This window comes from Xenopus laevis, chromosome 2L (assembly GCF_017654675.1).
Source record: "Xenopus laevis strain J_2021 chromosome 2L, Xenopus_laevis_v10.1, whole genome shotgun sequence".
In the NCBI taxonomy this organism is placed as follows: Eukaryota; Metazoa; Chordata; class Amphibia; order Anura; family Pipidae; genus Xenopus; species Xenopus laevis.
In genome coordinates, this window is record NC_054373.1 from 117,141,440 (window position 1) to 117,152,364 (window position 10,925).

General features: G+C 36.8%; 1 protein-coding gene across 1 annotated transcript; it reads left to right on the plus strand.

Annotated features, from left to right (window-relative positions):
* Positions 1 to 1,050: 1,050 nt before the first annotated feature.
* On the plus strand, positions 1,051 to 9,787 carry tm2d3.L (TM2 domain containing 3 L homeolog). Its single transcript, XM_018247100.2, has 6 exons — positions 1,051 to 1,224; positions 3,916 to 4,008; positions 5,019 to 5,173; positions 6,679 to 6,853; positions 7,452 to 7,527; positions 8,474 to 9,787. The coding sequence occupies exons 1-6, from the start codon at positions 1,146 to 1,148 to the stop codon at positions 8,637 to 8,639; spliced, it is 744 nt and encodes a 247-aa protein (XP_018102589.1). The 5' UTR covers positions 1,051 to 1,145; the 3' UTR covers positions 8,640 to 9,787.
* The last annotated feature ends 1,138 nt before the right edge of the window (positions 9,788 to 10,925 follow it).

Below are 10,925 nucleotides of genomic sequence, written 5' to 3' on the forward strand. Positions count from 1 at the left end.
CCACATTTTCCGTCAGCTCATGAAACACCAAGGCAACAGTTTCTATACCATTTATTGTTCCCAAGTTGTCCATTACATTATTCTCCATTAAGGGAGACTTTCAGTGCATGGCAGAAAAGCAAAGCTGTTTATGGTTGTTGAATATAATATTATTCTAGCTGTGTCAGTATGTCTTGCCTTTCATTTTTATTTTGCCATTGTTGCACCGTAATTGTGCGAGAGTAATGGTAAAAAAAAAAAAAATAGCCCAGCTCCAACAACAATCTTGTAGCTGCATTTGGGTGTCTAAATATTGAATACAGTCTAGCTGACATGAATTCACTGTGATCCCCCCTCACCCCACAGAAATTCAGAGGAAGTGATCCCCATACCTCCCAACTGTCCCTTTTTAGGAGGGACAGTCCCTCTTTTGACAGCTCAACCCGCAGTCCCTCATTTGTACTGGAAAGTCCCTCTTTTCTCTGCACTGAACAGCCAGAAAAAGAATCAAAGTTTCTCACTTAATTGGCTTTTAGCAGAGAGCCCAGAACAGCTAACAGGTGCAAATAAGATACTTTGTAACAATTTTGAGACACAAAAACACAGTTTAGATAAGGAGAAATATTTTCAAACTTTCATAACCTGCCAAATTTTGTAAAACGAACATGGTAATTAGGGGGTGTGGCCACAGAAAGGGATGTGGTCAAAAAATTGCTGCGCTACGTGCGGAAAAAAAAAATGTTGTCCCTCTTTTTACTTCCAAAATGTTGGGAGCTATGGATCATCCCTTCAATCATCCAGCAACACAACGAACTGCCCCAAAACATGAGTAGAGGTTACAACCTGTACTAAACCTACAATACAAGTTGGCAACCCTGGGGATTTAGTTGCAGGTCCTCTCAAGAGTCCACAGCCCGCCACTAGAACCCATTACCACTTTCCCATATTTAAATTTGCCTCTCACGAATAGGTAAGCCGCAGTGGAGCGGTCACATGGTAGGATCACATGGCCGTGACGTCAGGTCCTTTCCTAGCCGCTTACCCAATGATTACTAGTTGTACAGCGTTGGCTGCCAGGCAGAGGCTTGGAACGCTTTATGTGGTAACGCGAGACTACAGATGCTTGTTTGTCGGAGCTGCTACAGCTTGTCAGACTAGGAAGCAAGATGACTCCGATGATGGCTTTGAAAAGAGTGTCCTGGGTTTTGTTATTTGTCACGCAGATGCATGTGTTCTCCGGCCGCGGTGAGTTATTTATTTCTGTTCGCCAGCCCCTTTCTGTGACTCTGGTAAATATTGTTTTGTTTTCCCTTATAAAGAACGCTCATTCTAAGTGTATGCACTGGTTGCCTCCTAGGCAATGCGTCTATATATACTCGTTCTGTGGCACTTGTATCCATCTATAGTGGAAAGGTCCATAACAAAATAGGGGTGTTACCAGTGGTGGGTGGGGGTGAAGTCTGTCATTTGTAGTAGAGCCAGTATTTGAATATGAATAGTCGTAGGAGACGTGCTTGGAGTACAGATTAATGAACGACGCTATCAAGGTGATCCTTAATGAAATACTAAACTTTTTGTTTAGTAAACTATGCTATACAGATTGAATGTGTTTTCTGTATTGGTTTGACAAGTTGAATTCAACAACACAAAAGAATGTTTCCTCCGATTAAAACTATACCTTTACCACGTTCTCGTTGTAACACCAAAAATGCTACATAGTTCATAACAGTGGTGTAATTCGATATTACTGGGCCCTTCCCCCACAGCAAATACTTTTTCAGGCCCCCAAAATGTCTAGAGATACCAATATTTATTGAAATTGTATGGGAATTGGGGCGTCATTGGACCCCTATACATCCTGGGCCCAGCTGCAGCCGCAGGGTCTGCCTCCTCTGTTGTTACGCCCCTGGTTCCTACAGTGCAAAACCCAGAGGATCCCTGTACCGGCTCTGTAAATCCAGAGGTGACCAGCAGGGTTGACCGCATATTTGTAACATTTATATCTAAGTTATGGTTTCTTTCTCCCTGGTGTTGACTGTCAAGCAGGAGCTAGGAATCCAGGACCATGTTCACATGTGACATTGCTCAACTCTACTTGTACAGGGCAGGGATTTTTTGCCCTTGTTGTGAAAATAAAGCCTACTCTGTGGGGGCTATGCTGTTGGCGAGGGGAAAGGTTGGTTAACAATGAAAAAGGAGAAGGGGGGCTTGTCTTACTTTACAGGAGCAAACAAATGAGTTAAGTGAATAGGGCCTGTGATGAACATTCTTTTTGTCTATATAAATCTATGTTTGGTTCTTGTAAGGTAAATAATTAGATTACCAGTTCATTCATCATTTCCCTACATTATGTACTTACTTCTCTGTACGACAAATAGTCACAGCAGAGGATCAAGGGATACAAATCTATGCCAATTAATGGTAAACTCTGATAAAATGCTTTGTTTTGCTATAATAAATAACATAACTAAGAAATATTCATTTTTTCATATTCAAAGATTTGGCAGAATGTATTCCCAGCATAAGTTCTATTTATTTTGCTCTTGATAAAGAAAAAGTTTTGTAAAGGTGTATACTGTCCCTTTAAATATAATGTACTGTTAAACTTCAGTGATACAAACTGTGTGCTTGCTTCAGAGGCTTCAAGATGGTTTCTATAAATATGCTGCTTTGTGGACATGGGGCAGCCATTTAAGTTTAAACAGCAAACACTTTTACATAGTGAATAACAGATAAGCTCTGTAGAGTTTAATGGCTCCGTAGGGGTCAAAAGTCATTCATGTCTCTTTACAGAACTATAGAAATATGCTTTTCTTATAAAGCATGAGATAATTTTGGCACAAAATATTTTATTTGTAGGAAGATGCTGATTTAATGCAAACCTTAAATACAGAAAAAAAATATGTTACATTTATGGCATTACTGGTCCATAAAAGAGCAGCTATCACCAAACCAATTTTAAATTAATAATTTATCTAAATATAATCAATGAATATTTATGTATAATTGAATTCCAAATATTCTTTATTGTTTTTGACAGGAATAAACAGGACAAAACCGTATATATTCTTGATTTGCACATGTTTCTTTAAACCTTTCCTGGTATACCGTTTAAGGGAGGGAGGGATATTAGTATGGGAAGGGTAGGGAAAGGGGAATAAAGAAAAAGTAAAGAAGAAGCAAAGGCACTTCATTTATGTTTGATTACTGCATGGTACTCAATTATTATTCTGTAAATGACCCATTCCAGTTAGCTGATGTTCATTTATGTATAATTTAAACATACCATCATCATAATTGTCCTTATTTAATTTTTTTTACATGAGAGGCTAAGATGTCATGTGTTTAAACATTTTGTTAGTATAACACCTTGTTGAAGTTCCTCAAATTAACCCCGTTATCTCTTTTACTCTCATTATTCAAGGGGCAGTATACCCCTTTTCACATGCGCTCAATAAATAGTTCAGTGCTGAACATACTTTTTGCCTATTGTAGCTTTCTATTTGGAAATGTAAGCTACTCCATGTGTTGTCTTTGTTAAGTAAAAAAATAGATTACCAGTGCACAGACTTCTCATAGTAGCTTTTATATCCCTGTTTAGTGCATGAAATATCCAAAAGAAATCATTATTGTGATTAAAACTATACTGTTCAGCACAAGATCTATTTTTTTGCACTCATGTTGAAAAGGCGGTATGCTCTATATACTGTAGATATACTATATATAGTATACTGTGAGTACTGTGGTTCTTAAGTGCAGAAATTAAGATTGTGAGATATCAGGGGCATCTTTCAGTCACTAGTCTTCACTGCTATAGGGTTGTGCAAGCCTTGGGCTGGTACAGAAGCCCACAACATAATCTAGCCTAATTCTTTTTGGAGTTTTATGCTGTTAAACCTTTTGTTTTAAATAACATTTTTAAAATGTCTGTTACAGGTTCCCTGAGTTTTGAGTACTCCCAGCCAGTAGCTCAACCCCTAAAAGACAGTTTTCCATCTTCTACAACTGCAACAAGTACCAAAGCACCAGGTAAATATTAGTTAAACTGTGTATTTTAAATCTCCATTGTAGTCTGCAATTGTATACTTGCCACTCGGTGGAGATCATGAACTACAAAAATCTTAAGAAATATTTGGTTTCACTTGATTCTTGAAAAAGTTCATAAAATATGAATTAAAAAAAAAAAAAGGATCTCCAAAGAAGAGGTGATCATACACAGAGAGATCCGCTTATTTGGCGATGTCACATTGAGGTGGGCGATATCGGGTTGATCGGATCGTGGGCCTTAGGGCCCAACGATTAGATGACAATGCAGCCAATACGGGCGATCGGATCGCGGGACCGCATCAACAAAAGATGCGGCTGCAATCCAACGGGATTGTTTACCCTGCCCGATCGACATCTGGCCAACTTTCAGCCAGATATCGATCGGGGAAGTCCGTCAGAAGGCCCCACACACGGGCCAGTAAGCTGCAGACTCGGTTTGTCGGCACCTTTTATCGGTTTAGACTACAGCTCACTTGACCCAGCAGAAATCCTCTCCAACTCAATTTCTAAGAAGAGGGAAAGTCCTGCTTCTATTTCAGACACCAGTCTAGGCAAAGAGCTACTGCTGGGCAGGGCATAGACTGGTGTGAGTACAGGGCATTTCTTTAATTATATTTAAATTATGCCAATACATTCTTTCCTGATGTCTTAGTCCATTAAAAAAATCTATAACGCTAGAATAATTTAGGTTATTTGGTATGATGGTCTAAGCTGCTGATAGAAAGACATTCACATTGGGGAAAAAAAAAATATTTTTTGCTTGCATTTATAATTCTCTAGAGCAGGTTACTCACAGTTGTTATCTTTATTTTTTGGTGAACAAAAGTTCAGTGAGACATATTTTATTTAGTAATATTTAAGAATTTATTATGGCTCTGAATACATTTTGGTCATTTCAGCATAACATAAATAGAAGCAAATGTCTTTGCATAATACCCTTTCTACTGTATAGATTAATTTGTCAATAACATTTAACGAGTTTCTTTTTCAAGCCACAAAGATGCCAGATTATATGGAAAAATGCCCAAGCAATGGACAATGCAGCAGACTGCCTTCAGATTGTATGACCTGCGCTACAAACTACTCCTGCATTTATGGAAAGCCTGTGACATTTAACTGTACTGCTAAAAATGGCGTTGTCTGTTTTGTAAGTCATTTCCATTTTGTTACAGTATATCAGTCGCAATAAAATAATTGACACAATTCCTAGAGACCGTTAAATTGTGCATGTTCATGTATATTTGTTCTTATGTTTATACGTCATGGTATTAGATAAGAAGGAAGAACACTTCACCTTAGAGCTCTGGTTTTTTTTGTATTCTTGCAGAGCATTATTTAAGTTCCTTCTGCTCAAGGCAGGTGTAAAATACAGGGAACCTGTGCATCCTATTCAGCAAAGCAAGAACAATTCATATAAAAGTATAGACTAGTGCAAGTTCGGTTATTAAATGGCATTTTAAATGACACAATTCACACATTCATGACATATTAATAGGTAAACCTATTACCTATTGTTAAAGGCTGCTAGTTTGTTGTTCTAGATAAAGACTCAACCGCCTCTTTGTAGAGGGTATAGTATTGGTGTGGGAAGTGTGGTTTGTTTTTTTGAGGAGACAATACTGTGGGCCCTGATTATTTTTTTACTATGATTGTGTAGATCATTTGCATTGAGGCATCTTGTAGAGTCACACTCGGATGCGGTATTTCAGTGTAAAGGATTGATCACTTTTTATGTGTGTTAGAAAGTTGTGATGTATCTGATTTCATATGTGTGCTACTTGGGCTGGTAAGCTTCTCACTGCTTTGTTTTCTCTGTTCTGGATGGGACAAAAGGAATTATTGGAGGAGCAGGAGAGGAAAAAGGAATGCAAAACATATATCATTGTATAAAGCTGTATACACTATGGCAAGTCTTGTTTTGTTTGTGTTGTTTTTTTTGTAGGGATAAGGCCTGGGTATTCCATAGTTTGCAGGGAGGCGACCCCTATTCTATGTTCAAGAAGGCAACTTCTGGTTCTGTAAAATTCTGTCAATTCCTATCATAAAGGATTCTCCGTATGACTTTTTTATTGGCTGCTGATTGAGTGAATACAGTGGGAAGTACACCAGTTATAAAAGAGATCCAGAGTGGTGCTGACTTCCAGTTGTGGTTTTATTGGCTGATGATGGAGCCAAGTTACACTTCGGGAGTCTGTTTGCAGTGCTCTAATCAATTAGTTAATCATGGTCTTGTTCAGATAGTAATGATGCTTGTGATAGGTTGAAGATGGCAAATCTCTTATTGGGACCTACTCACGTGTGCCACAAATACAGACATTCTTTTGTCTAGAATAGTTCATCAGAGCCAGTTATTCCCTTACATCAGTCTATGACCAACATCAAAAGTGTCTGAAACCACACAATAAAGGTTTATAAATGAAGCTACATGATGGTTGTCTTTGATAAGTGATTCTGCAGCTCTGCACATTAAGCCAACAACATTAAATGAATGATTGTCCTTTGAAGGGGACATATTTACCTCCCCCTCTTCTTAAATGTTACTTTTTCAATCATGGTATAGCACTAATCTGTTATTATTTATAATGTACCTATATATTTTAGTAGAATATTATATGTTTGATTTATGCCCAAGATGTTTATTTTTATACACAGGATGAAAACAGCCAACGCCTGGAATATTTTACCATTAGCATGACTTGTCAGTTTTGCTGGCAGCTTCCCCCTTCAGATTATGTGTGTAACCTTTCCAGTAGCTGCAAGACCGTCTCCTGCCCCAGGCAACGCTACAACACTAATTGTACAGTACTGGATCATGTTCATTGCTTAGGTATGAATTGCAGATCTCTCCACAATTCTGTGTTTACATTTAACAACTTCAGAAATCATGTAAATTACTGGGGGTTCTAATTTAAAAATTGCAGGGACATAGTTTAGATATCCCTGATGTAAAAGGGCCTGCAGTATTGTGTCATTTATATGGCCTCAAAACTACTAATTTACAGTAGAGGAGAAGATTATTATCCATTATATATTTATAATACACAAAAGCCATGAATATCCTGTAAATTATATCCTTATAAACGGTGAGTAGTGATGTCATCAGATATAAACGGTGAGTAGTGATGTCAGATGACTCACTAAAATTTGTGTATTATAATAATATGGTCATTATATGGTTTTTATATGGTCATAAAACTCCTCGGTAACTAATAATATCGTTATATTTTACAAGAGGGGGTACTTTATTCACTATGTATATAATGTATTCTAAATTTGATTTTACCTTTTTATTTTGATCTGGATGTTACAATTAAGTCTAAAAAATACAGTGAAAGAAGAGCATGTAGGTGCGCTCATAAATGTACCAAAAACCCAATTTTTTTTTTTTTTTTTTAAAAATGTACCTTCCCCCCCCCCCTTTTTAGGTAATCGGACGTTTCCAAAGATGCTTTATTGCAATTGGACAGGAGGATACAAGTGGTCGACTGCGCTAGCTTTAAGGTATTGTTAATTTTAGTGAACTTTTTTAACATGTTCGTAAAAAATAGAATTAGGTTACATGATTCAGAAAATCAAATTTTAATTTTTAGGATGTTCATCATGAAAAAAATTAATAAATCTGTTATTTGGTATTGGCTTTTTGGCAGCCCTTGTTCATGACAAAACTGCCATCTGAGAACAAGAGGTGCAATCTGTAGCCAGAATTGTATTGTAAAATGTATTTTCCATTTTCCTCTATTCCTTTGTATATCTTTTATATAAAAACTATTGAACATAAAAATGTTTTCTATACAATATACACTAAGAGCCCAGAAAATACAAGTTGCGTGACCTGCCTAATTGTGACAAAGTTAATCCTTGTCTATTGGGAAAATATACCCAGTTTGAAAGGTTTAGCTTCCATTTGAGAGAAATGATTGACTGCTTTTCTACATATGTATAAACACAGTTGGGCAGAGGGATAATGTCCTGTGGACATAGTAATCATACCAATTTTTACAACCAATTTGGCATAAAATCAATTAAATCAAAGTTCACAACAAAATAATGCACTTTAGTAGGCCTGGCAAAGTGTATGGGAAGAAAGCTCTGTAAGTCTGTTAAACTTGGTTGGAGAGCAGTGTAGTTTTCAAAATTGTGTAAACATTTAATTTCTTATGCTGTTTTACCAACTTTATCATTTAAGTCTGGCAAGTCTATATAGTCCCCTATTGACCATTTAGCACTCTACTTTACAAGGTGGAATGCTGTGTAAAAAGCAGTGTAGGTAATTGTATTTACGAGCAACTTTCAATACGGATTTGGAAACATGGATGATAAACCCCAACCATAATTTGAATCTTTTTTTCCTTAAACAAATTCTGCTTGTCCTGTGTTACATTTCTACATTATATTTTGTAAAGTTACAAAGTAACTGTGTCTAATAAAAACATTGTAATTATTTTAGCATTACTCTTGGTGGCTTCGGGGCAGATCGTTTTTATCTAGGACAGTGGAGAGAAGGACTTGGAAAGCTCTTCAGTTTTGGCGGCCTAGGAATCTGGACTCTTATTGATGTCTTCTTAATCATTGTGGGATATGTCGGTCCTGCAGATGGTTCCCTTTATATATAAATGATTATTCACTGCTAATAAGCATGGAAATTTGCCATTCAGAACACTAAGAGTTATGGCACACAGGTGTTTTGGATTGCTAAAAAAGCAGTTAATGTCCCGATCAGCAACTGCTCCAATCCTTCCTGTGGCAATCCAAAACATTGTTTACCATGAATTTCTTTTTTGTTCTGCTTGTGTATTTTTATTGTATGGTATCTGTACTTGATCTGCCTTTTCATTAAGGTAAACTACAAGGTCTTTTTTTTTTTTTTTTTTTTTTTTTTCCCCACGATTTACTTTATCCTTTTTTTTCTGTGAAAAAAGATACTATATAATTTTACTTGTTTAATACATAGTTCAATTGATTTGTACTGTATTTGAAACTGTTAGAAACTGATAGCCCAGACAGAGGACTCAGACTTCTGCGTACCCCATGAAATCTTAGAAAATCCTTGGAGAATACAAAGAATGCATGGATAAACTATCGAAGCATGCTGTGGCATAATTTGGGGCATGGCTTGGCATTATTTATGGCACGGGAAGTTGGAAGTATTCACAACTATGAGGGGGTCGTTCTTGTATTAGAAAAACATTAACATTGTTTCATAATATATATTCTACTGTATTAAGTGCAAGTGGCAAGAGAAAAATGTGTTAAGTGTGCCTTTTAAGGCCGTCCTATCCCAAAAAATGAATTTCTGTAAACTTATTTTAAGCTCTTTTGAATTTACATTAATAGCAGACTTTCAGCTCAACAGCTTCTGTGAAGACCCAAAGTGTCAGAAACCGTAAGTGTCCAGGCACTTTCTATGTGCTTCTGTATTCATGTAACCCTCAGCCTAGTATTTGCATTCCAAAAATGCTATAAACTAATGAAAAAACATTCGAAAATGAATCTCAATTGCAATAGTGCTCAGTGACACACCCTGTGTAAGTTTAAATATTACAAAAATGGACACCTTTTCGGCACCAGTTTTTTTTTTCCTTCTGTCATAGAGGAAACCAGAGGCATAGATTCTACAGCGCTGGCAGTCAGATATATGAAAATCGGTGCAGTAGATTTTACGATCTGCAGCAAGCAAGCATTTAATTATCTGCTTTTGTTTTTCTTTCCACATGTCAAATAATATTAATAAAAGCTAAAATAATATTTATTTCAATTTTAACTTTGTTTTGCTTGCTTTCTTACGAGATTTGTACTGAGCAGTTTGTTATTCTCAGATTGACTGAAAACAACCTTGTTTAACTGAGCACTACTGCTATGGCGGGGGGGGGACTGTTTGTGATATCTGAGTGTTTTGCTAAGTTAAAGTGCAGTCCTCACAATTACTCTCATACCTGTATAGAATCGCCTGCAAAGTGCACTCGCTTGTCAGAGTTGGGGAAGTCATAATTGTTTAGTAAGCGACTGCATCCACGCATGCAGGTAATTGTCATACAAGTGAATGTGAATCAATTTTGAACATTTTGTTCCCTGTCCGTGGTGCTTAATAATCACTCAGGTGACAAAATGTTTGGAATGGTCTAGAGTGCTATTAACCTATGAGTGTTCAAAACACTGTTCAAAGAGCACACCTATAGTAGCCATAGGCAGACCTCCATGTAAAAAAGCCTGACATTTTGTACATTCCCAAGTGGAGCGTAATCAAAAGTGCCTTTTGACTGATATTGAACCCTGGCCACCAACAAGAATCTGACCATTAACAAAGGCTTGCAGTTGAAAGTGCCATATGAATACTTCTATGAACACAAGATTGGATAATTAAAAAATGTACTCACTATGCTTATATGGATTATGTATAGGCCTGTGTAATCTTTCAACAAAGGGTTTAAGCACAGCATTAAATATCAGGCATTCATTGTTAAAGGAAGATATGAACTGCTACAACTTCATATGTGTCCTTGACTTTCAATTTGATGTAATCTTAATGGATACCACCGAAGACTGTGCACAACTGAACGACATTGCCAACTTTTACTCTAGCACCAAACTTCGCAATTGGGTCATTTAACCCCTTTGACACCTCTCCAAGCTCCCTTTGTGCAGTGGTGTCAGGAATGATGTCAGGGTTGCATCTAGTTCCAAGTTGCTAATGGAACAGAGCAACTTGACAGATTTGGAAATAGATCTTTTAATTCAGTTGGTCAAAATTCTAGTGGGAACAGTAAAATAAACTAGACAATATGGTTAGATATATCTTGTTACTAGTCGGTAGTGTATCTTTACATATAAAGAAATAGACCTTTTTAAATAGTTAGACTATATTCTAGTTGGAAAATGAATAGTCAAAGCAACTAGATAAA